Source organism: Oryctolagus cuniculus, chromosome 11 (assembly GCF_964237555.1).
Source record: "Oryctolagus cuniculus chromosome 11, mOryCun1.1, whole genome shotgun sequence".
In the NCBI taxonomy this organism is placed as follows: domain Eukaryota; kingdom Metazoa; phylum Chordata; class Mammalia; order Lagomorpha; family Leporidae; genus Oryctolagus; species Oryctolagus cuniculus.
The window spans coordinates 10,724,336-10,749,841 of NC_091442.1; the positions used below are offsets into that span (position 1 = coordinate 10,724,336).

At 62.1% G+C, this 25,506-nt stretch overlaps 1 protein-coding gene and 1 long non-coding RNA gene across 3 annotated transcripts in view; one reads left to right on the forward strand and one right to left on the reverse strand.

Annotated features, from left to right (window-relative positions):
* Positions 1-4,233: 4,233 nt before the first annotated feature.
* SLC9A8 (solute carrier family 9 member A8) overlaps positions 4,234-25,506 on the reverse strand; it is a 76,613-nt gene continuing 55,340 nt past the window's right edge. For both annotated transcript variants that reach the window (XM_070051707.1, XM_051844933.2), the window contains 7 exons: positions 22,391-22,496; positions 16,361-16,477; positions 14,184-14,266; positions 11,190-11,301; positions 9,295-9,515; positions 7,600-7,746; positions 4,234-7,074 (listed from right to left, as the gene is read on the reverse strand). In XM_070051707.1, coding sequence (XP_069907808.1) covers positions 6,967-7,074; positions 7,600-7,746; positions 9,295-9,515; positions 11,190-11,301; positions 14,184-14,266; positions 16,361-16,477; positions 22,391-22,496 — 894 coding nt within the window. In that variant the 3' untranslated portion in view covers positions 4,234-6,966. The remainder of the gene's footprint in view (positions 7,075-7,599; positions 7,747-9,294; positions 9,516-11,189; positions 11,302-14,183; positions 14,267-16,360; positions 16,478-22,390; positions 22,497-25,506) is intronic.
* Positions 16,474-21,899, forward strand: LOC138844280 (uncharacterized). Its single transcript, XR_011379841.1, has 2 exons — positions 16,474-17,987; positions 18,156-21,899. It is a non-coding gene; the product is annotated as an uncharacterized lncRNA (long non-coding RNA).

The window sequence follows — 25,506 nt, forward strand, 5'->3', positions numbered from 1 at the left end:
GTGCAGTGTCGGGCTTCCTGTCTCCTGTTCCTGCTGCCTTGAAGTCAGTCGCTTGGGTTTTCTGTTCTTTTCCTCAGGTCATATTTAGTTCTTTTTTTAAGATTTATTTGCAAGGCAGAGTTACAGAGAGAGGTCCTCCATCCGCGGGTTCACTCCCCAGGTGACCACAATGCCCGGAGCTGGGCTGATCCGAAGCCGGGAGCCAGGAGCTTCTTCCAGGTCTCCCACGCGGTGCAGGGGCCCAAGCACTTGGGCACCTTCTACTGCTGTCCCAGGCCACAGCAGAGAGCTGGGTCGGAAGTGCAGCAGCCGGGACAAACCAGTGCCTGTGTGGGTCACCGCAGGCGGCAGCTTTCCCCGCCCCGCCGCAGCGCCGGCCCCACGTTCAGTTCTAACGCTGGGACCCATCGGCAGCTCTGAGGCACGCGCGGGTGCTCGGCCGGGAACCCGACGCTCCACGCTCCACACTGGACGCGCTGCGTTCCCTGAGTGCTGTCAGGATCCCCGTCTCCCAGATGGCCAGACAGGCACACGGAGCTCAGCGGTGGTGCCCGAGGGTGGCGTGGTCGAGTCCAGGGGGAGTGACGTGGGGCGGGGAGGACGAGGCACAGAAGCATGTTTCGAGTTGTTTCTGCGGTGTTGTCTTGAGCACAGACGGGTCAGGCTCAGCCCGCGGGGGCTGCGGCGGTTCAGGCCATTCCAGTCTTCGCTTACAGCACTGATAGTCTTGAGATCTGTGAACGCTAAAGGTCCGGCAGGGAGGGAGGGAGAGAGGGCGAGGTCAGTCGTCCGTCTGCTGTCCACTCTCCAAACTGCAGCGTCGGTCGGGGCTCGGCCAGATGGAAGCCAGGAACCTGGACCTCGAGCCATCCCCCACCTGGGCGGCAGGCGCTGGAGGTGGTGTGCTGTCGCATCCCCCTCCCACAGTGTATCCATCCTCTGGCGCGCACACGTTCTCCTGCCTGCAGTGTGGTACTTGCCGGCGTCCCCTGGGGCAGGGTGGGCGGAGCGTGCCCCCCCCCCCCCCCGATGTCCAGAGCACCGACGCCGCTGGGCTTCCCGGGGGCCAGGCGGGTCCCTCAGCAGCGAGAGTCCGTCTGACCGCCGCACTGACAGTGCGGATCTCTCTCGGCACAGATTTGACTTTCCTCTCATTCCACGGCAGGAAATACTGCTGTGATTTTTCCAAGATTTCAAAATGTAAAAAGAATCCTCATTGTCCCGAGGGGCACCACAGAGGCAGGAGCAGGCAGGTGTAGGACTGGCACGGGCCTGGCAGAGGAGGGACACGGGGCAGGGCTGCCACGGCCCGCCGCCAGCGCCGTTCCACGGTGCTCCGAGTGCCCTCCGCGGGCACCAGGCTGCTCCGGGCACGCATCGCTCTAGTCTTGGTGCTGTGGCTCCGTGGGGGCCGTGGCTCCATGGGGGCAGTGGCACCGTGGGTGTTGTGGTGCCGTGGCTCCGTGGGGGCCGTGGCACTGCAGCCGTTTGCGACGCTGGCACCCGCACGGCAGTCCTGTTCTGAGCCCCAGCTGCCCTGCCCCGTCCAGGTCCCCGCTGACGTGCCTGGGAAGGTGGCGGAAGGTGGCCGGGTTTGGGGCCCCTGCTCCCTAAGTGGGAGACCTGCGTGGAGTTGTGGGCTCCTGGCTTTGGTCCGGTGTAGCCCTGGCTGTTGCAGATGTTTGGGGATTAAACCAGTGGATGGAAGATCTCTATTGCTCTGCCTTTCAAACAAGTACATCATTTTTAAAAGGAAAAGAAAATCCATGCAAACAGCAAGTGTTTTTTTGTTTGTTTCTTATGCCTGCGGGATGCTGTCGTTGGGCCAGGAGCTTCACCCGTGTGGGTGGTCGGCTTCCACTGCCTTCCCAGGCACATCAGGAGGGAGCTGGGTCGGAAGGGGAGCAGCCGGGACTCACAGGTGCCCTGATGGACGCCGGCGTCGCAGGCAGCGGCTGTACCTGCTGTGTGCGCCACAGCGCCGGGCCCAGCGGCGAGGCTGTAAAAGTCACCTAGAACCCTGCCCCTCGGAGCCGAAGCCAAAACTTGGCATCTGGCCTTGCAGATCTTGTCCTACATATACACATACCGCTGATTTCATTTTTTTTTTAAATATTTATTTGAAAGAGGAGCGACAGAACTCTTCCACCGCTGCTTCACTCCCCAAATGCCACAATGGCTGGGGCTCGGTCAGGTCGAGGCCAGGAGCCGGGGGCTTCATCGGGGTCTCCCACACAGGTGCAGGGGCCCAAGCACCGGGGCCGTCCTCCGCTGCCTTCCCACGCGCACTGGTAGGGAGCGGAGTCGGAAGTGGAGCAGCCGGGACTTGAACCGGCGCCCGCAGGGATGCCGGCACTGCAGGCGGGGGCTTAGCCTGCTGCCCACAGTGCCAGCCCCACGCACTCACGCTGTGGAGGCGGGTGCTGCGAGGCTGTCTTTCACCGCGTGGAGCTGTAGTTGCGGCATAAGACCCAGCCCGCAGAGCAGAGCCAGGACGTGTCCTGTCTCACACGCCGAGGGTCCCGGAAGGCCAGTGCCTGTATCGCGGGTTCACTGGCCCGGCCGCGTTAGTACAAGCTCCAGGCCTTGTCTTGCTGTCCTGCTGCCCTCTGCACGCTGGCCTCCACTTCCTCCTGGGCTCAGAGTGGCTGCAGGGGTCCAGGCATTACTTCCTCAGGTAAGGGAGCACAGGCCTGAGCGGCCAGAGGGCGCTTTCCTCCCTGACAGCAGCTCTGGAAATCTGCAAGGAGGGCCCGGCCTCAGGCCAGTGCTGGACTGGGAACCTGCCGACCCGCGAGGCGGACGGGCCGCAGGGCCGCCGCGCTGGAGATGAGTGGGCTGGGTGGCCACTGGGGGCGGGGCTGTGTGTGTTTTATGAAGCAGGCGCTAACATGTCTGCTTGTCATTCCGAGAGGGTAAAGTGTTGATGTCGCTAAGCTGACGAGACGCTGCCCAAAGCATCCTGGTATCCATGTCCTTAAGTCTTCCGGCGGCCTTCACGCCCGCCGCCCCCATGGCGAGAGGGGCGCCTGCATCGGCACTCATGGCGCCAAGATGGCTGCCCCGGGGGGCCGAGTTCCCGCCTCCATCTCCACCTCCACGTGCGGTCACCGCGGGCCTCGGCTGGCAGATGGCAGCTTCCGTCTGTCTCTGCCACGAAATCAACCACACTTTGGGGCCCAGGAGCAGCGACCTGTCTCCTTCCACGTCGGGGTGTCAGCCGGCAGCTGCCTAGCTGTCCCGGGGCCCAGCCCCAACCCCAGTGCCTCCGGGTTTGCCAGGCGCCCCCCAGGCACTGGCCGTGACGCCTGCCCTCCCTGCCTGCCCTCTGCACCAGGCGAGGTCGAGCTGCCCCCCCCACCCCCTGCAGACGGGGTGGGGATCCAGGGCCTCGACTTGGTAGCGGCCGTTGCCTCCTTCCCCAGCTCCCTGGCCTCTGAGGACGCTTCTCCCCAGGCTCGCGCCCTCCTCCCTGGAGCTTCTCCTAGGAGCCAGATGCGAGTGGCAAACGCCCAGTTCCCTGCCAGGAATCTGGTGCCCCCGCCCTCGGGCAACTGGGGCGATCCCACTGTCCGTGGCTGCCGTCCCCGTCACCCGGGGGCCCTCGGCACTGCGGCCACCCGCAGTCACTGCTCGCCCCGCGGTCTTATCATGGGAGAGAAATCCACCCCCAGACGCAGGCTCTGTTCCGAGTGGGCGTCCCCAGCTGGTTCCACGCCTGTGGCCACGGGCGCTGGGCCAGCCCAGGCCAGGTGTCGTCATCACCCACTCCTCTGCCGGCGACAGGGGCGGGAGGGAGTCCCAGGGCTGGAAGGAGGAGGGCAGGTCCCCTGCCTGGTTGGCCTGCGCCGCACGCACTTGGTGCTGTCAGTGCGGGAGGCCCTGGCGCCTGCGCACACACGCCCCCCACCCCCCGCTCCTGCAGGTGGGGGTGAACGGGACCAGCTCCCTGTGTCACCATGGCCACAGCCCTGCAGGGCTCAGCTGGAACAGAACCAGTGGGAGACAGGCTCCTAGCACCCATTGGGAAAAGCCATGGCCCTGCTGGGGCTCAGCCCAGCTCCTCCCTCGGCCTCACCTGCTCCTCACTGAGAACCAAAGGCAGGAACCAGACCCAGAGCCCACGCCCCTGACCACTGCGCTTCCCAGCTACTGGACGCTGGGCTGGGGCGGGGCCTGGAGGGCACAGCCCACACCACCGCAAAGCCCTGTGAACAGAACTCAGGAGCCGGCTCCCGTCCAGCGGCTTCCACCTTTATTTCTAAACGAGGATCCAGTGGCGTGACTGACGAGGTAGCGTCCACCTCTGGGCCCTGCCCAACCCAGAGCCCATCAGGAAGAGCAGCAAGTACAGCTCGGGCTCATGCGGCCCCACAAGCGCCCCTCAAGCTCGCCGGGGCCTTAACAGCAAGCCCACCCCCCTTAACAGTCCTTAAGCCAAAAGCCAGCCCTTAAAAACGCCGGTTTTACACAGAAAACGAATGCACGATTCCGATCAACAAATCAAGCTTCGCAGGAGGCAGGAGGCGCAGGCGGAGCGGCCGCGGGCCACAGCGCAGCAGGAGCCTCCGGCCGCGCCTCTGCCGCCCCCCCCCGCCCCGCCCAGCTGGCACGTGGCTCCTCCTGGCCTGGGGCTTGCAGATCCTGCCCTCGCACCCCTCCGCCCTGAGAAAGCTCGCGCGGAGCCCGGAGAAGCCCCGCTCCTGAGGACGCGGGCCCCCCACGCTGGAGCAAGTTCTGAAACACCTGGCTGCTCTGGGGCTGCTTCCCACTTGGTCCCCAGCCCCTCATCGGGGAGACACAGGGCACTGGGGGGCTGCTCTTAAAGCCCTCCTGGGTGGCACAGGACTGCCGGGAGCCCCCCCACCCCCACTGCAGCTGCCGCAGCTCGTCTCAGCCAGAGCCAGAGCCGCGGCAGCCCCGGGCGCCCGCCACAGGTGCTCCCAGAGGGGCCGCCCTGGCCCACCTAGCAGCAGCGCCTGCACGCACACCTGCGGGCGACACCAGCCCAGGCTCTCCCCTGCTTGAGGTCAGAGCACCAGAGACAGGGCTGAGCCACTGAGCCCGGCCCCTCCCTGCCTGTACCCCATCCCCCAGGCTGCTCCAGCCACGGAGGGCACGCGAGTGAGTCTAGAGGGGTCTTAGTCGCAGGCCTGGGTGGCACATCCCGGTGCACGGCTGAAGGGCCGGCACCCCCAAGGCACTGCCGCCACAGCCTGCACCTGGCTTGAAGCCCCCTGCTGCGCTGCGTGCTCCTGGCCGTGGCCTAGACCTAAGGGGGGGGCCTCACGGGCCGGCCGTCTTCCTGCCTCCTCGCACTCACTCTCCCCCACGTGGGAGGGCGGGGTGTGCTCAAAAGTGGACAGCAGCGAGCTGGGCTCCCCAGGCAGCCATCTTAAATCAACTCCACCAGGAGCAGCTGTTGGGAACATTCCACCAGAAGGGCACCTCCTCGGCCTTTTGCTGGTTAAAGGCCAGCGAGATGGCTGAGGGCCGACTCCCAGGGCTAAGCCCACACTCGGCCAGCAGGGGGCGGAGCCGGCTCACGGGAGATCCCGGCGGCCTTGGCACCTCCCAGGCAGGGCGCCCGAGCCCTGAGCAGTGACGAGGGGCCGTCTGAACTGAGAAGGTCACTTTTCATCGCTCAGTCTGTGGAGTGAAGGCTTGAAAGAGGAGAGAAATCCCGGCAAGCCGCGGGGTTTGCACAGCAGCTCCCATCCGCCGTCGGGCTCTGGCTCAGGAGCTCCGAGCTGGGCTGAGCGCGCCCTGCGGTCCCCGCGCCCTGAGGCCAGCATCCTGCAGGCAAAGGCTTGCGGGTGCGGAGAGCAGACGGGTCACTGTTGAGTGCTGCCAAGTGCAAGTTCACTTCTCATGCGTGGAAGCGGCAAGGCAGGCTGAGGGCTGGGGCCTGAAGCCCCGAGTCCTGAGGTGACTCCTCCCTACCACCCAGAGCCACGCCCCTGAGGGGGGGGCGGAGATGCCACCACACCTGCTCCACCCGGGGACTCTAGGGAGAACCAAGGATGTGCACCTGATGGAGGAGACCACCCGCAGGAGCCAGGGCCACAAGTGGAGGCTGCCAGGGCCCACGGAGGGCAAAGCGGAGCGGCGTGGGGAAGGGCGGAGCGGCAGGGGAGCGGGCGGCCCCCGCATGTCACCAGGACACGGCTGGCAGCTCCCGGCCCGCGATGGCCATGGAGGCTACCGGGGCGCGTGTGCTACGCTGCAGACCCCAGGATTCCTGCGTGGGGACAAACAGGACCAGGATGGCGGGGGCCCAGTGGTGAGTGGCACCAGCGGGTGGAAGGCACCCAGGCCCTCGCTGCTTTGTTCAGCACAGCCCTGGCTGCAGGCTCAGCCTGTAACCTCGCTTCTCCCTCGAGGGCATGGTGGCCCCGCGGAAAGGCCGCCCCCACCCTGCTTCCACGGCGGGGTGGGCACCTGAGGAGCACTCCCTGTGCAGGGCAGGAGCGGCCGCCCAGGGAGCACACGAGGCGGCCCGGGGTTCCGGGCCCAGCCAGAGGCCCCGGCACCTTGAAGACGCAAGGCAAACGGCAGCTGACCCTGGCCCCGGGGCGACGCCCATTCCAGAGGGGCAGGGGCTGCGGCCTGGGGCGGGGCCGAGGTGGGGGCCGTGGAGGGGCGCGGACCCAAACTCGCACTCCCTCGCTCCCGAGCGGTCCGGGCCGGCGCTCAGTGGGCCGCTTCCTCCCGCGGGCAGGTGCCTGCTCCCCTGGCTGCTGTGGCGATGCACGCGTGGCCACTTGGCCTGGCTCAGTGGGGAGAGGACACACGTTTCCCAAGAGGCCAGTTGGCTCCAAAGGCCTGGAAAGTTCCAAGTTCAACTTCTCCCGCTGCCTTCTATCCCGGCGAGGCTGCCGACGCACGCGCCTCCGAAGGCCGTGCCGGGCGTCTGCGGGCAGCGACTGCCCGGGCTGGCCTGGCCCTGCCGCAGCCTGGGCGCCGTCACAGCAGCTCCTGCTCGTCGTCCTCGGAGCCCGAGGGGCCCTGGCGCACCTCCTCATACCACTTGTTGGTCAGGGTCTTCATCTGGATGCGCCCGTGGTGCAGGTCCTGGGGCGGGAGACACGGCCAGGCCTTCCTTAGTGGGCGCGGTCACGGCAGACGGAGCTGCACCTCGGGGTGGGGGGAGGGGCGGGGGGTGGCCACAGGTGCTCCAGACCGAAAGCCACCAAGTGCAGGCGGCACTGAGGGGGCTTGAAGGTAAAACCGTGGCCTCCGCTCCCAGCTCTGCCTGGCACTGCTGCCTGTGTGGCCTCGGCCTCCCCCTGGAGGTGCGGACGCTGGAGAGCAGAGGAGACCCGCCCACGGACGTCACGGAAGGCCTCCGTGTGCTGCCTGGCGCCACGGCTGTGACCACCCGGGGACCCAGCCTACAGCCTCCAGACTCCAGCCTCCAGACTCCGCAGCCAACTGGCGTCCTGAGCTGATCACCCGGGGACACCAAAGTGCGGGAGCGCATCTGGCATCAACCAGCTGCACAGGCGGCACTGGAGGTCAAACAGCAGGCGCTGAGCTCCATGCCCCGCCCCCCGCCCCGCCCGCAGCCTGGGGGAAGGAGGCAAGGGCCCCGCTGACCTCCTGCGTCAGCCTGCGGGTGAAGAAGGGGTTCAGGTACTTGGCGTCCAGCCACATGAAGCCCTTGAGGTCCTGCCGCCTCACGTAGTGGGCTTCGTACTCCTCCTCGGTGAGCTCCGACAAGTGCTCCGACTCGATGGTGTTGCCCTGGCACGGGGGAGGCAGCCGGGATGCTGTCAGCTGGCACCGAAGCGCCCGCACCACCCAGGCCTACCAGCAGCAGCGTTCCCACCCCTAACTGCACAGTGCAGGCGACCAAGGCCCCAAGGGGCTCCCGGGAGCCCACAGGGAGGCAGGAAGGTCCCCAGAGCAAGTGGGTGCCTGGGGCCCCGCCTCGTGACACTAAGTCAGGCCTGGGGGCACTGGGGCTGATCCAAGCTCTTCCTGGGACCCTGGTGTGCAGCCAGGACAGGGACCGCCGTTCTAGGCACTTTCCCCACCACAGATCCACAAGGGCGCCGCCTCGTGTCGCTCTGTGTGGCGGCTCCAGTCGCCGCGGTCCCACTGTGCGCAGGGGAGGGCGGGGACAACCGCCAGGGCCTGCTGCAGTTTCTGGCCCAGTTGGCCTAGGGTGACGCCCAAGAATGTGCAGAGCTGGCAAGTCCCGGGGACACTGCTGACCCCCCCCCCCCGGTCCTCCCGCGAGAGCCCTGCAGAGGGGCTGGGGCGGAGAGGGCGCACCGAGTCTATGCGACCTCAGCGGTCTGAGAGAGTCTTCCATCTGCTGGTTCACTCCCCAAATGGCCACAATGGCTGGAGCTACGCCGATCCGAAGCCAGGAGCCAGGAGCTTCTTCCAGGTCTCACGCATGGTCGCAGGGGCCCAAGGACTTGGGCCATCCTTCACTGCTTTCCCAGGCCACAGCAGAGAGCTGGACGGGAAGTGGAGCAGCTGGGACTCGAACCTGCGCTCATAGGGATGCCGGCACCTCAGGCAATGGCTTTACCTGCCACGCCACAGCACTGGCCCCTGCTCCACGTCTGATCCAGCTCCCCGCTGACACGCCTGGGGCAGCAGTGAAGACGGCCGATGTGGTCGGGGGACCCGGGTGGAGTTCCTGGCTCCTGGCTTCAGCCTGGCCCACCTCTGGCTGTTGTGGGCACTCGGGGAGTGAACTCCGAGGACAGAGGACCTCTCTCCCTCTCCCCTGTTCCTCTGTCCCTCTCTCTCTGTCCCTCTCCCTCTCTCTCTCCCTCTCTCTCTCTCTCTCCCTCTCCTCTGTTCCTCTGTCCCTCTCTCTCTCTGTCCCTCCCTCTCTCTCTGTCCCTCTCCCTCTCTCTCCCTCCCTCTCCTCCTCTCTCCTTCCCTCTCTCCCTCTCTTCTGTTCCTCTGTCCCTCTCTCTGTCCCTTTCTCCCTCTCTCTCTCCCTCCCTCTCTCCCTCCCTCTCCTCTGTTCCTCTGTCCCTCTCTCTCTCTGTCCCTCCCTCTCTCTCTGTCCCTCTCCCTCTCTCTCCCTCCCTCTCCTCCTCTCTCCCTCCCTCTCTCCCTCTCTTCTGTTCCTCTGTCCCTCTCTCTGTCCCTTTCTCCCTCTCTCTCTCCCTCTCTTCTGTTCCTCTGTCCCTCTCTCTCTCTGTCCCTCTCTCCCTCTCTCTCTGTCCCTCTCCCTCCCTCTCTCCCTCCCTCTCCTCCTCTCTCCCTCCCTCTCTCCCGCCCCGCCCCCCTCACTCCGCCCCCCCCCCCAAGGCCGGCACTCACCATCTTCTCCGTCTTGCTGAGGTTCACGTCCTTCTTGCTGCGGCGGCGCGCCCGGGCGTCCTCGATGTCCACGAGGCGGATGAGGGGCATGGTGCTGCCGCCCAGCAGCAGGATGGTGAAGAGCACGATGATGATGGTGGTGGTGCCCACGAGCTGCCGCTTCTCCATGGGCTCCAGGTCCAGGTGCAGGCTCAGGGCGTAGGGGATGGCCCCCCGCAGGCCTGGGCAGGGACAGGGACGGACAGGAGAAGGCAGAGGCCAGGTCGCCTGGGGAGCTCGGCCTGGCCCACACGTTCTCTGGCAGACCACTGAGCGCGCTCACTCCAGGGAGCCCCGGGGAGTGAGGGCGGCAGGGTGCAGAGGAGGGGGCCCAGGCCCCTGGTCTCTCCCCTCCCCCTTTGCAGGCTGGCTGGGCAGGTCGGGTCGGGTAGCCTGGGCAGACAATACTGCCCAGTGCCCGTGGGGGGGGGGGGTGTCTGTGGGCCGCTGGCCGCCCCAGGCAACCCCGCAGGTGCTGCGACTCCGCACGGCAGACAGCGACTCTGCATGAAGACAGCACAGAACCTAGGACCGAGCCCAAGAGTACAGGGTGTAGCCGGGGCTGCCGGAGCTCTGGCTGCGGGGACGCAGGCCACGTGGGGAGATGGCAAATCCCCAGTCAGAAGTGCCCCAGCTGGGGCCAGCGCTGTGGCACAGCGGGTTAACGCCCTGGCCTGCAGTGCCGGCATCCCATATGGGCATCAGTTCAAGTCCCAGCTGCTCCACTTCTGATCCAGCTCTCTGCTACGGCCTGGGAAAGCAGTGGCAGATGGCCCAAGTGCTTAGGCCCCTGCACCCATGTGGGAGACCCGGAAGAGGCTCCTGGCTCCTGGCTTCGGATTGGCCTGCCTCTGCCATTGTGGCCATTTGGGGAGTGAACTAGCAGCTGGAGGATCTCTTTCTGTCTCTCCCTCTCTCTGTCTGTGGCTCTGCCTTGCAAATAAATAAATAAAATCTTAAAAAAAAAAAGATGGACATCTGAGATAGTGACAAAGGCGCTGCTGGCGAGAGGACAGGAGCGGCCCCGCCCAGCCCCGCGGGAACGCTGTGCACAGGGAGGCCTGCAGAGCTGGCGGGCAGGGCGGGCGCCGGGGCACAGCAGGCTAAGCCGCTGCTTGGGAAGCACGCATTCCGCATGTGAGCACCGATTTGAGCCCCGGCTGCTCCACTTCCCACCCAGCTCCCTGCTGACGCGCCTGGGAAAGCGGCCGAGGACGGCCCGGTGCGTGGACCCTGCACCACCTGGGGGGCCTGGATGGAGTTCCTGGCTCTTGGCTTTGGCCTGGCCCAGCCCTGGCCATTGGGGACGTTTGGGGAGTGAATCAGTGGACAGAAGATCTGTCTCTCTGCCTTTCAAAATAAATGAATAAATAAATAAACAAACAAACCAAAACACAACACCTCTGTGTTGCTCAAAAATAAACGTAAAGATGCAGAAGGATTTATGAAATCATCCCCATCGTGGGAAAAGCAGAGAAACAGGATAAAACCGCGGCTAAAGTAATGCGAGTCAAACCACCAGAGCCTCACGCCAGAAGGGAACCGAGGACTCAGACTGGCATGTGGACAAAAACTGTCCCAACCTGCACCTGTCTGACTTGGCGCCCACGACTCCCCCAGGCTGCTCGCACCGTCCTCCAGGAAACGGAGGCCGGGGAGGCAAACCCTGGCTCCGCCTGCGGGATCACACGATCCCCAACGAGGCCTCTGCTCTCTCTTTGAAGCCAGGCTCCCTCATCTGTAGAGCGACCATGGAGGGGCACCGCTGAGTGGGCGCGCCCATGGTTCCGGGCCCTCTGTGCACGGGGTCCTTCCTCCAGGTCTCGGCGCCCCCGGGGCGGTCAGGAGGGGCTTACCACTGAGCCACATGATGAACATCATCTTCGGGGTGATCTTGTGATCGCGGAAGAAATTCAGGAGGTAGGAGAGGGGGAAGATGTTCACGGCTCTGCCGAACAGCACAAGCACCTGTTCACGGCAACGGAGCGAGTCTCAGGTGAAACCGCCTGGCTCTGCGGGCGGACGCCTGTCAGCTAATGCCGAGCGCGCCACGCGCCCGCCGCCAGGGCAGGGCGGCCCGCAGCCGGGGGGTGTGCTGCTGGCGACGCCTGCTCCCAAGGTGCACCTTGCGTTTCAGTGAGGGAAAGAGAAGGCTAACAAGGTGTCCGTGAGGGCTCCAGTGAAGACAGCAGAACAAAGCGAGGGCCGAGAGGCCGTGCAGAAGTGTCCAGAGGTTAATTTAAGGCACCCTGATTCCAGAGGTGCCCCGGGGGACAGGCCTGTGCTGACCCCCCCACAGGCTAGCTGTGCAGGGCCAGGCAAGGTGCTTCCAGCGCCCCCGTGGCCCACAGGAGGAGAGGCTGCTACGGGCCCTCCCAGGCATGGAAGGGAACACGTGGGAGGTTCTACAGGAGGCCGGACACGGGGCCTAGCTGGTGGCTGCTACAGCTTTTGGCTCCCACCACCTGCAAAGGTGTGGCAGTCGTAACTGGGGCAGGATGTAGCTGAAGTCACGTCCCGGTGGATTCTCAGGCCCATTTATCAATTTGCTTTCATCTTCTTCCTCTTGGTTCTCACCAGGACTTGAAAAGGATGCCATTCACCTGTGTGTTCTTTAGCTTCAAGTTAATTCTTTGGGGCCGGCGCCGTGGTGTAGTGGGTAAAGCCGCCGGTCTGAGTCCCGGCTGCTCCACTCCTGATCCAGCTCCCTCTACTGCACCTGGGAAAGCAGCAGAGGCTGGCCCGAGTGCCTGGGTTCCTGCTCGCATGTGGGAGACCCAGAAGAAGCTCCTGGCTCCTGACTTTGGCCTGGCCCAGCCCCAGCCATTGCAGCTATCTGAGAAGCGAGCCAGCAGATGGAAAATCTCTCTCTCTCTCTCTCTCTCTGTGTAACTCTGCCTTTCAAATAAATAAATAAATCTTTGAAAAACAAAAGGTTAATTCTTTAGCGAGTGAGACTGGAGCATGCCTTGGGCAGCGTGCTGGGCAGAGTCGAGTCGGCAGGGACTGCCACCCAGTGCGACATTTCCAGGCCACGCAGCGGGCGCTGGCTTTCCACCTGTGCTGTGCTGCTAACTTTAACCCTTATGACGCCCTTACACTGTGTAAGGTCCGTGTTATGGCCTCCATTTTACAGACAAGGAAGCTGGGGCATAGACAGTGTAAGGAAAAGGTCCCAGCGGTCAGGAAGGCGGTGGCAGATCCAACCAAGTCTTTCAGCCTGGGTCAGAATCAAGGCCCCAGCTGTTGAGCGCGGGGCAGAACCTGGAGGGTGGGACCAGGACGTGTGACGAGCATGGGTGCTCCCACGCAGGGCCAGCCTGGGCCCAGGAGCTCAGGGAAACTGAGTTTCCCCCCAGGGCGGCCTCTCCCCTTCCTCCCCTTCCTGTTCCGGCACTGAAATCCCATCTCCCGTTGCCAGACTTGCGTTTCAGGTTTGACCGCAGGTGGCCCCTTTCGCCCAGTGAGCACACTAAGGACCACTGTGCTTCTGTGAAAGACACCCCCGACCCTGAAGTCCTGGACCCCGAGCCTGGACAGGTAACAGAGACAGGCAGCGCGGCGGCCCAGACCGCAGCGGGAGCGACTTCCCCCGGCCCCTCCTCTGGTCTCAGTGTCCCCAGATGCAAACAGCTGGGCACACAGGTGACAGCACCACACAGAACCCCTGCAGCTATGCTTGCTAAGGGCAGCTGGCAATAAAAGCTAACTGACGACAAGTCACAAGTCAGGACGCTAGGGAGCAGCCATGGGCCTCCATGTGCCTTCAGGGAACAGAGGGTACAAAAGGACAACACGGAGATCCACTTAGGGACAAGGGCGGGCATTCAGCGGGAGCAGACCGTCAGGAAGGGGGGCTGGGAGCCCTGGCGGAACCGAGCTTCCGTGGGAAGCCTGGGCAGAGTGGCGCCTTCCGTGGGACGCGCACTATCCCCACTGCACTCCCCCAAAGCGGGGACTCTGTGGCAGTGACTCCATTACAGGCCTCCCTTTGGTCAAGGGGCGTGAGGCCAATCACACTGCCCCGTCACAGCTTCCTCTGGGCTGACCCTGCAGCATGGATGTAATCTGTTTTTTAAAGATGTTATTTATTTGAGAGGTAGAGTTACAGACAGAGAGGAACACAGAGAGAGAGTCTTCCATCTGCTGGTTCACTCCCCAAAAGGCTGCAATGGCTGGAGCTGGGCTGATCCAAAGCCAGGAACTAGGAGTTTCTTCCGGGTCTCTCACGTGGGTGCAGGGGCCCAAGTGCTTGGGCCATCCTCCACTGCTTTCCCAGGCCATAGCAGAGAACTGGACCAGAAGTGGAGCAGCTGGGACTCACTGGCACTGCAGGCGGCGGCTTTACCCACTATGCCACAGCACCCCTCCCCCCGCCCCGGACTTAATCCTAAACCCGGCGTCCGGGGTCAGGCTTTGCAACAGACAGCTCGGAGGAGCCGTGCTAGGATGGCCAGCACCTTCACGCTGGATCACCCGGGAAGGATGGAGAAGAGAAAGGAACGGTGCCCAGCTGCACGGCCACTGAGCACGTGGCTCCCTGCCTGGCATGGCTCCGCTCTTCTACACGGAGTATTTCTGCGTGGTTGTGACCACTCAGAGTCAGTTCTGAAATCTGCCTTTACACGTGAACTTGTACTTCTTAGAAAGACCCTCACACTAGGGATGTTGAAAATTACCTTTCCCCCCTTATATGTCTGTGACTTTTTTTTAAGCAAAAGAAACATTACACAGAAGAGTGTCTATGTAGCTGTTGACTCTGGACAGTTGACAGTTACATAAGGAATCTGGAACGCATGGTTATTGACCTACAAATCAGTAGTTAAATAAAAAACAAGCAAAATACTCACGATGCACCAGATGACAAAGGAAATTTCAAACTTGTGAGGGAAACTAAAGATGGACAGGCCGAGGAACGCAAACACGCACGTCTCTGAAACAGACCAAAGGTGGATTACCCAGCCGCCCGCGCCCTTCCACGTGGCACCGAGCCGCTCCGTGAGCGAACACCCAGCAGTCAGGGTCTCGTTTTCCGGGAAGCCCTGCAGCTGCCATCTCGGTCAGGCTCGTACTCCCAGTCCACCTCCCTGCTGGTGAGACCCTCCCAGTGCAATGCACCAGCTGGCAAATCCCTCGGCAAACGCGCACGCTCCCCCCGGGGAAGACGATAAACACGGGAATCTGCCCATTTGCTGATCACTGTGATTAGCCAGGATTCCCGCAGACGGCGCCGCCGCGGGAGGAGTGGGAACGCGCCCTTGTCACTCTCCTGCCAAGGACGGCCGTCCTGGACGCTGCCGCCAAGTTTAGAGCGGGCTCCAAACCAGGCAGAGACGTTTCTGTCTCCTGCCTCCACCGCGCGAGCCAGAAGAGCTGAGCAGTGGCCTGTGTGGTCTAAGAACACCTCACGCGTTCCTCGGCTCCGCTTCAACCACGACGTGCCCAGCCCGGCCCAGCAAGTCTGGGGACAAAGGCTGTGTCCGAGCGGCCCAGCCGCGCCAACGGCAGAGCTTCGCCTTCCATCGGGGGTCTCCGCACACAGATCCGCCAGCTTCCTCAGTGGAATTTTTTCCTATCTGGTAAATATTTGTGTGATCTTTCCGAATTGGCACATTGGGAACACACTCCATTCTTTATGCTTCTCCCGGCAGCATGAATCCTAGGACTTCAGACACGGCGTAACCAACCCTCTGGGGCTGGGCGGTTAGGTGGCCCGTATTCTTGCTACTACGAGCTCTAGCTAACATCCCCGGATGTTCCGGGTGACCTGCTGAGTAAAGGGTGCACATGCAAACGGCATGGTGCTGGCACACGCCCGTCACCAAGGCGTGACTCCTACACCCCAGTGCCAGAGTGGCTATCACCAAACCGCAACTCCGCCAATAAGATGGTTACAGAACAGCACTGGGTGCCATTTGCGGGCCATTAGCTACGGTGAGGTCAGGGTCCAAATCTGGAGTCCCGTTTTGAGAGAGCAGGTATGGAAAAATGACTGGCACGGAAACAAAGCCCTGGCTTCCAGACCTGCTTCTCGGCCACGAGACCGGGCAGGTCACCTGCGCTCTCTTCACTTAAGGTTCCGCGTGGCCAGGCCCTGCCTGCAAGCCTGGACCAGCGTGTGACAGGGCTTCAAAGTGAGGCAAGCCGCTCGGAACGCAGGGCAGATGCTGTGGTGACGGCCAGGGCACAGCCACATGGGGCCCGCCTGAAGGGACAGTGTCAGTGGCTCTTTCACCCCCACGCAGAAACTGGGGGGAGGGGCGGGGGGAGGTCCGAGTGTGGAGGAAGTAAGAGCTCAAAGAGAAGTGGCTTAAAAGCAAAATGTGCCATGGTCTACGCCAGCCCAGTAAGTGATGCCTCCAACACAGACTCCCCCAAGGTCAAGTTTGCAAGGATGCTCTGTGAACCGGGAGCTCTGAGGCCAAGTCTGGGGAATGCCGGAACTTCACCCCCCTGGAAGTCCCACTGCCCGGTCACTGCAACATCTGCAGTTGATGACTTTGTTAACTCGATTTAACCCAGGATTTTCAACTCCTTTTTTTTTTTTTTAACTCTGGAGCCTTTTACATGCAACCTCACCAGTGTCCTTTCCAAGGAATATGTTTTTGGAAATGTTTCCTGCATACGTGACAAATGCACATCTAAGACGTTCGCGGTCAGTTGCGCTCCTCATTTTGGGTCTTAAAATCCCAAGTGTCGAATGTCCCACTTCCGGGTGTTAGGCTTGCTTTACAGAACTGCAAAGCCAGGGAACAGAGCAGCGTTTGGCCCCGAGGGACTCTGCTGCCAGGGAGAATCTCGGCAGCGCCGAGGACAGGGCACGGGCAGGCGACTGCCCTGGGGAGGCCACGGCCAGCACCAAGGACAGGGCACGGGCAGGCGACTGCCCTGGGGAGGCCACGGCCAGCACCAAGGATGGGGCGCGGGCAGGCGACTGTCCTGGGGAGGCCACGGCCAGCGCCGAGGACGGGGCGCGGGCAGGCGACTGCCCTGGGGAGGCCACGGCCAGCGCCGAGGGGCGACTCACCGCACAGGAAGGCCACGGTCCGCAGGGTCTGCTGCATGAGGATCTGGGTGACCGGGGAGAGGTTGTGGTGCGTGTAGTGCGACATCACGATGCCAGAGAACAGGATGGCCATGATGCCTGCAGGGGACGGGGCAGAGCGCAGACGTGAGCAGACCAAGGAGCACCTGCCGCCCGACCCCAGGTCACACGGCCCCGCAGCCCGAGGGGCTCAGGAAAACGCCCAGGGCCCCCGCTCTGCTGGCTTGGCTGGCGGGCGGTCCAAGTTACGCCCCTCCCCCAGCCTGTTTTCTCATCTGTACGGTGGAACCAATAGGACCCGCTGGTGCTCCCGTGGGGAGAGAAAGCAGAGAGAAGCTGTGTCCGCGCCCTTCACGGCACCAGGGCTGAACAGGCGTGTGCGGGCGCTGGCGCTGGCCCCGGCAGACGCGGGGACAGAGAAACCACTCGGGGGCTGACGCGGAGCATTAAGAATCTGGACTCGGAGTGCAGCGAGATGCCGATGGCCTTTTTAAACACCTTACCTTCCGATTTTCCCTTAATCACGCGTTACTGTTATACTAGAAAAGGATGCCATTTTGTTTTTAAAGCTTATTTATTTATTTAAAATTTATTTCTTTTTCTTTTTTTTGACAGGCAGAGTGGACAGTGAGGGAGAGACAGAGAGAAAGGTCTTCCTTTTGCCGTTGGTTCACCCTCCAATGGCCGCTGCAGCTGGCGCGCTGCGGCCGGCGCACCGCGCTGATCCGATAGCAGGAGCCAGGTACTTCTCCTGGTCTCCCATGGGGTGCAGGGCCCAAGCACTTGGGCCATCCTCCACTGCCTTCCCGGGCCACAGAAGAGAGCTGGACAGGAAGAGGGGCAACCGGGACAGAATCCGGTGCCCTGACCGGGACTAGAACCCAGTGTGCCGGCGCCGCAAGGCGGAGGATTAGCCTAGTGAGCCACGGCGCCGGCCCAAAATTTCTTTCTTATTTATTAGAAAAGCAGAGATTTTCCATCTGCTGGTTCATTCCACAAACCCCAACATGGCTGGGGCTGGGCCAGGCTGAAGCCAGGAGCTTCATTTTGGACAAACACTACTATACATACTGCCCTACATGGCCTGCTGTATGCACACTGCCCTACACGGCCTGCTGTATGCACACTGCCCTACCACAGCCTATTGTATACACACTGCCCTACACAGCCTGCTGTATGCACACTGCCCTACATGGCCTGCTGTATGCACACTGCCCTACACGGCCTGCTGTATGCACACTGCCCTACCATGGCCTATTGTATACACACTGCCCTATACAGTCTGCTGTACATTCACTGCCCTACATGGCCTGCTGTATGCACACTGCCCTAACGTGGCCTGCTGTATACACAGTACCCACACAGCCTACTGCATGCATACTACCCTACAAGACCTACTGTATGCACACTACCCTACAGGAGTGCAGGCAACCTGCTCTTGGTGTCGCCCAGCACGTGTGTGCTGGCCGGGTGATAGCAGAAACTGGCACACTTCCTCTCCCAGCTTCTGAGGACACGGCAAACTCCTCCGCTCTTTCGTGTTCCCTACAAAGGAGTCCAGACCAGGAGCCTGGGGCAGCGCTTCCCCTCAGACCGCAGGGCGGCGCAGGTACGTGGGAGGGGCGGGAGGCGCTCACTGGCTCCGGGTACCGCGCAGACAGCCAGGAGCTCGAGCGGGCTCCGGAGCCCTGCGCTACCAGCAGCAAAGCCACTCCCGACGGCGGGGACCTTCAGCCTGGCTCTGAATTCCTTTGTTCCTCTCTGCCCATTCCTGCAGGTGACCGCAGGACAGCTGACCCTTCCCGACCCTGCAACACCAGGCGAGTACGCACGCCATTAAAAATACAAGGGGGGAGACCACCATCGGGCCTGGACCTCACCCGGTCGGCAGGGACCCGGCTGACAGCACGGCTGGGGCTCACTTCCAGAAACACGGGGCTTGCACGTGGTGCAGGGAGTTAAGTCGCAGCCTGCAATGCTGGCAGCCCATTAGGGATGCTGGTTAGAGTCGCGGCTGCTCTGCTCCTGATCCTGCTCCCTGCTAAAGCACCTGAGAAAGCAGCAGAGGACGTCTAAGTGCCTGGGCCCCTGTGCACACGTGGGAAACCCAGAATGGAGTTCTTGGCTCCTGGCTTTAGCCTGGCCCAACTCCAGCTCTTGCAGCCATCTGGGGAGTGAAACAGTGGATGGGAGACAGGGTGTTATTAACTCATCCTGCTGGGAGACAGAACGCTGGACCAAGGGCAAGCCGGGGCCTCTCGTGGCCGCCCTCTCGTTCACCTGCCTAGGCCTGCCCCCTTATGGCGCCTACGCTAGGACCCAGGAAGTGGATACGCAGAGTGCTGTGTCTGTAGTTTGAGGTCACACAGCTAATGAGAACAAGAGCCGAGACTCACCCCTGGCTGTCTGGCTCCGGCAGCGCCTCAGCCCTGACATTACGTGCTTAGCTAGCCCGTGATTCGGGACCCCAGTGGGGAAGTCCTGCGTGGGGCCACTCACCACTGGTCCTTTGTGATGGTCAGGAAAAGGGGCAGCCGATAGGCAAGAAACAGCAAAACCACCGCGCTTCCCACTCGCATGCTCCTGCCACTAGGAGGCGCCTCTCCACAGACTCTGGATGACACTCTCCCAGGGCCAATGTGGCTGCTTCCTCCCCCAGGCGCCGCCCCTGCTGCTGGCCTGCGTGGCTCTCTCTGTCCCCAGTGTGGGCAGCAAGGCGCCTAAGGAAATGGGATCTTGCTGACAGAAAGCCCGGCTGCCCAGAAGGAAAAACAAGAAAGCCCACCCCTTGTCTTCCTCACAAATCCCAAATGGGGCCGGAGTACACACGTCCTTGCCAACAGGTGCTCACGGATCATCTCAAGGGCGGGAGACCGCACAGACCGCGGTAGGACAGCGGGGCTGGGTGGGTGACTCGCGGGTGAGGTTTACCGAAGTCAACCTAAGGGGGAGGCTGGTGGAGGACCCTGGATGAAACGGCCAGCGAGCTGGCTCAGGCTTAGAAACACACCCCACGGGACAGAGCTTTCTCCAGTGACAACAGCCAGTCCCCTCTGCTTCCTCCTTGGCAAGACCTGCTTGCAGAGGGCCCTGGGTGACCCCAGACGGAGCTGCAGCAGAGAGTACTCCGTCTGTCTGAGGCACAAGAACCACCGGGACTCTCGCTGAGCCCAGGAAGATAATTGCTACGCAAATCGCTGTGCCGCCAGAAACAACGAGGAGCGCTGGCAGTTCTCTGACTCTGGACAAAAGGGAAGCAAACAGGGTGGCCACTCTGCTGCGGCCCCTTGCTGGGCTTCCGGCCTGCGGGCAGATCACAGTGGGGCTCAGTGCCAGTGTCCAGGGGCCCACAGCCTGTGTGGCTGCGCCAAGGGGCCCGGCGCTGGGCCAGCAGCCTGGGACCAGTGCTGGTCTGCACGCGTGGGGGATGCACACACACAAAGCTGGATGAAGAAACACCCAAGGCGGCTCGGGGCAGGAGCAGTCTGGGTCCCCCTCCGCCAGAGTGGGGCGTGAAATGTTGGGGCTCAGAGAAATGACACCCCAAGTGTGGTTCTTGGGTGTGCCTGAGAACCAGTGTTCCCCCTCCACTCTCACCTCCTGAGCCTCTCCCCCGTGCGGGTGGGGAGGCCCCTGATTCTTGTTTCTGCCTTCACACTGGACCGGCCAGAGGACGCAGAGGACACAGCTGTCCCCCACCTGCCCCTGAAGTGTCAGCTCCCGCGGAGGAGACCGAGGCTGCAGCCACACTGAGCCCACCCGTCACAGGTAACGACCGTCCCCAGACGGCAGATCCGGACGTCAACTCCGAGCTACTTTCTCACGCCTCCAGCAATCTCTCCCCCCTCCCCTTCCCTGCGAAGAGGCCGTTTAAGCGTCAACCATCTGGACCCCCTTGGAGTCGCACACTGTGCACGGGGCTCCCGCACGGACCTCCCACTCGGTGGTCTGCTGTCAGGTCCCTGCGGGAGCCTCCACACAGCCACACTTCACTCCCGCGGGGAAGCCGCGGAAAGAGCTCTGGAGGTCAGCAGCAAAGCGCCCTTGAATCTCTGGCTGAGTGACTTGTGTGCGAGGGACAAAATCCCAGCAGCTGGGGAGAATGCGGCGGGGCCCGCAACCCAGGGGAGATGGCGGCAGGGACCGCGACCTGGGGGAGAACTCAGCAGGGCCCGCGACCCGGGGAGAACTCGGGGAGAACGTGGCAGGGCCCTGTGACCCGGGGGAGAACTCGGGGAGAACGCGGCGGGGGCCCTGTGACCTGGGGAGAACTCGGGGAGAACGCGGCGGGGCCCTGTGACCTGGGGAGAACTCGGGGAGAGCGCGGCAGGGCACTGCCTCAGCAAGTGCTGCTCTGGACCCGCTCGCCCTGCGTCCAAAGGCAAACCTCAAACGGATTCACCTGATCCCGAGGGACTTCCGTACGCACGGAAAGAAATGGCCAGAACTCACAAACAATACGAGATCTCACGCTCAGCAGCAGTGCCTGGCATCCAATCAAAAGTCGGATGCAAAATGCAAAGACCAGGAGTAGAAGAAAAGTTAACGGACAGAACGCGTGTGGGATTGACGCAGATGGCGCAGGTAGGGGACGAGGTATCTGAATAGCTGTTACACGGATGCTCCCGGGCCCAAGGATATGGAGGAGCGAGACGTGGAGGCTGCAGCAATGACCCGGAGGGCATCTCTGTGTGTGAACGCGAAAGCTGAAATGAGATTAACAGGAGACCCCGCACAGCACAAGAAAAGCTCAGCGAACTTGAAGACACAGCAAGAGACGCTAAGCAAAACAAATCACGCAGCAAACAGTCACGGACGTCATGGGTCAGCGGGAGACCACCTTCAAAGCTGGACAACTAACAGTAAATGCATCAGTGTCCAAATCTGGAAACACCCAATGTCCTTCGAACGGCCACACGACCCATCCGCTGTGCCGCAACGAGAAAGTAAGAACTCCGAGATGCGTGCAAACATGGCATCCTCACCATCAATTTAAGAAACTGGGTGCAGACTTGCCCGCCCACTTGTGGGTGGGGACACCGACTAAGCCCAGTCTGGTGGCCCAGGGCTGAGCGGCCAGCCGGGAGCTGGTGCGCACTGTCCTCGCCGGGCACCAGCTCTGACGCAGGGCACTGCCAGCCTCCTCCCCAGGTGCAACGCAAGGCACCGGGCCACACGGTCCACCCCGAATCTCACTGCCCCTGCACCCTGAGCGCATGTCACCTTCTTAGGATCTCAGGAATGTTACGTCAAATACAGGGGCAGGCGCTGTGGCGTACCGGGTAAAGGAGCTGCCTGCAGTGCCGCATCCCATGTGGGTGCCGGTTCAAGTCCCGGCTGCTCCCCTTCTGATCCAGCTCCCTGCTAATGCACCTGGGAAAGCAGTGGAAGATGGCCCAAGTGCTTGGGCCCCTGCACTCTGGCTCGTGAACCAGTGGATCAAAGATCTCTCTCTCTCTCTCTCTCTCTGTAACTCTGCCTTTCAAATAAATAAAATAAATCTTAAAAAAAAAAAAAAAAAGCCGACTGCAGGCCAGGTGTGTCCCACAGACGCCACCTTCATATCCTTGGGCTGCCGCCACCCCCTGCCTGCCCCTCTGGGTTTTGGAGGGAGCTGTGTTAGAGGGGCTGGTGGGTGCCAGTTCATGAGTCAAAGACAGCGGGTGAGAATGCAGCTGTGACCTTGTGCAGCGTATTTCCGCTCTCTTGGCAGGGGTTTTCTCATCAGTAAACGGGGTGGGGGGGACTTCCCGGGCTGAACCTCCCGCCCACGTCGTGCAGCTGACGAGGGGAAATGAGAGGAGGCGGGAGGGACAAAACGTGGCCACGACACCAACGACACCAACGGAGTGAGCGAGCCCCCGGATCCGGCGGCCCTGCCCCCAGATGTATCCCCCCTCTCCGGCTTGCGCTCTTCTGAGCTCTGATTGGCTCTGGCGACCGGGAGTGACCCCGCCCACAGAAGCCCTTCTATCCGGCCTGACAGCGCAGTTCCAGGCCTCTGTCACCCACCTGAGAGCGAGATCCCTTCCGCGAGCCCATATGGCAGGTACGCGAAAATGATCATCATGCCGAACTCCAGGGACGGCGTCTTCCTCAAGTCGATGTGCTTCAGCACGTGGGCCAGCGTCAAGGAAAGAGAAGCGAGCGCCAGCCGGCGGCAGACAGAAGTCACAGACGGCTGTCTTCGCAAGCTAAACAACAGGTACCAGGATCCTGGGACACCCTAGGTTGCGAGGGAGGACTCGTCCCTATGGGGCTTTCTCTGCAGGGAGCCCGTCACTAAAGCAAGGGGATCCGACAGAACACTGAGACACTAAAGCCCGGAGACAAACACTGGGCAGAATGAGAATCAGCCCAAGTTGACTCATTTGAAGATGCTGACTTAGGGCGGGTGTACGGCGTGGCGGGTACACGCTGTGTGGGACCCTGCGTCCCGTACCAGAGCCTGGTTCAAGTCCCAGCTCCACTCTGGATTCCAGCGTCCTGTCGATGTGCACCCTGGGAGGCAGCAGGTGATGGCTCAAGGACCTGGGTCCCTGCCACCCACTGGGGTCTGAGACCCAGACTGAGTCCATGACTCCCCGGCAAGCCTGGCCCAGACCTGGCTGTTGCAGGCATTTGGAAAATAAACCAGCAGAGATGTGGGAGATCTCTGTCTCTCCTTTCAAATTAAAGAATGAAAGAACTTTCTTTTAAAAAACACTGGACTGGAAAGCAGCAGCAGATGGCCCAAGTACTTAGGCCTCCGCCGCTCTCGGGGGGAGACCTGGAAGAGGCTCCGGGCTCCTGGATCCAGCCTGGCACAGCCCCGGCCATTGAGGCCATTTGGAGAGCGAACCAGCAGATGGAAGACCTCTCCCCATATCTTTCCTTCTCTTTCTCTGTAACTGCCTTTGAAATAAATAAATAAATAAATCTTAAAAAAGAAAAATTGCTGACTTAGAGGACTGGGAATGTGTCGGGGGCCCGGGGAGTGGAGCAAGCTCCTTGGCTCTGCGTCGGTCATGTTAGAAGGATTTTTTTTTTTTTTTTTTTTTTTTTACAGGCAGAGTGGACAGTGAGAGAGAGAGAGAGCCAGAGAGAAAGGTCTTCCTTTGCCATTGGTTCACCCTCCAATGGCCGCCGCGGCCGGCGCACCGCGCTGATCCGATGGCAGGAGCCAGGTGCTTCTCCTGGTCTCCCATGGGGTGCAGGGCCCAAGCACTTGGGCCATCCTCCACTGCACTCCCTGGCCACAGCAGAGAGCTGGCCTGGAAGAGGGGCAACCGGGACAGAATCCGGCACCCCGACCGGAACTAGAACCCGGTGTGCCGGCGCCGCAAGGCGGAGGATTAGCCTAGTGAGCCACGGCGCCGGCCTGTTAGAAGGATATTAACGCTGAGACTAAGCCAGAGAGAGGACCAGCCCCCGCTGCCAGGGCCCCTCAGCGCTGTCACCCCCACCTGAGGACATCAGACAGAGCACGGATGGGCACCGCCCTGACTTCCTCTCGCTGGGGTTCAATGTCCCAGTTCAGTGTCCCGTGACGAGGTTTGGGCACTGACTCCGCCCCGACCTCACTCACGGTGCGTGCACGGGGCTCGGGCACTGACTCCGTCCCGACCTCGCTCACGGTGCGTGCACGGGGCTCGGGCACTGACTCTGCACGGGGCTCGGGCACTGACTCCGTCCCGACCTCGCTCACGGTGCATGCATGGGGCTCGGGCACTGACTCTGCCCCGACCTCGCTCACGGTGCATGCATGGGGCTCGGGCACTGACTCCGTCCCGACCTCGCTCACGGTGCATGCACGGGGCTCGGGCACTGACTCTGCCCCGACCTCGCTCACGGTGCATGCACGGGGCTTGGGCACTGACTCTGCCCCGACCTCAGTCACGGTGCATGCACGGGGCTCAGGCACTGACTCCGCCCCGACTTTGCTCACAGTGCGTGCACGGGGCTTGGGCACTGACTCTGCCCCGACTTTGCTCACGGTGCGTGCACGCTCAGGGCACTCCACTAGGTTATGAGGCACGAAGGAAAACGCTCAACTGGAACCGAGTTTTCTCCTTTCTTCCTTCTGCCTATTGGCACAACAGGAGAAGCTGTCAGCCTTCAGACTTCGGGGTGAAGGAGCTGACGGCAGGAACACATGCCCGCAAAAGGCCAAGAGTTTCTGCAGGCCATCAGTGGGGCAAACTGCGCATGGACAAAGCCACGTCTCTCCTTGACACGGGCTTAGGCGCCGCGGAATGCTGGGGTGGGGCCTGCTCCTAGGTTAAACAGAACGAACTTTCTCCAGCACTAACGGCGTCAGTGGCCTTAACAAGCCTCTTAGTGGCTGGCAAAGCTCATGGGAGGTGAAGCGCCCAAACTGCCGCAAAGGACCTGGCCGGAGCTCGGAGCCGGAGCACGCTGGGAGCCCTCTTCAGCCCTTCAATGTTTTTTTTTTTTTTTTAGAAGGCTGGTCTTTGAGCCTCTTTTTTTTTTTTTTTTTTTTTTTTTTGACAGGCAGAGTGGACAGTGAGAGAGAGAGACAGAGAGAGAAAGGTCTTCCTTTGCCGTTGGTTCACCCTCCAATGGCCGCCGCTGCAGCTGGCGCACCGCGCTGATCCGATGGCAGGAGCCAGGATCCAGGTGCTTTTCCTGGTCTCCCATGGGGTGCAGGGCCCAAGCACCTGGGCCATCCTCCACTGCACTCCCTGGCCATAGCAGAGAGCTGGCCTGGAAGAGGGGCAACCGGGACAGAATCCGGCGCCCCGACCGGGACTAGAACCCGGTGTGCCGGCGCCGCAAGGTGGAGGATTAGCCTATTGAGCCACGGCGCCGGCCTAGCCCTTCAATGTTTTCAAAGGCAATTCATTTCCAACTTTCTGCCCAGGAGCCTGAGTTAGCGGGAGGGGAAAATCACACCTGGTGGCCCACATCCCGGATGCTCTCAGCAGGGCTCGGGTTGAAAACTGACACCCTGGCACAGTGGGTTAATCCTCCGCCTGCAGCCGGCATCCCATATGGGTGCCGGTTCTAGTCCCCGCTGCTCCACTTCCGATCCAGCCCTCTCCCATGGCCTGGGAAAGCAGTGGAGGATGGCCCCTGCACCCACGTGGGAGACCTGGAAGAAGCTCCTGGCTCCTGGCTTCCGATCG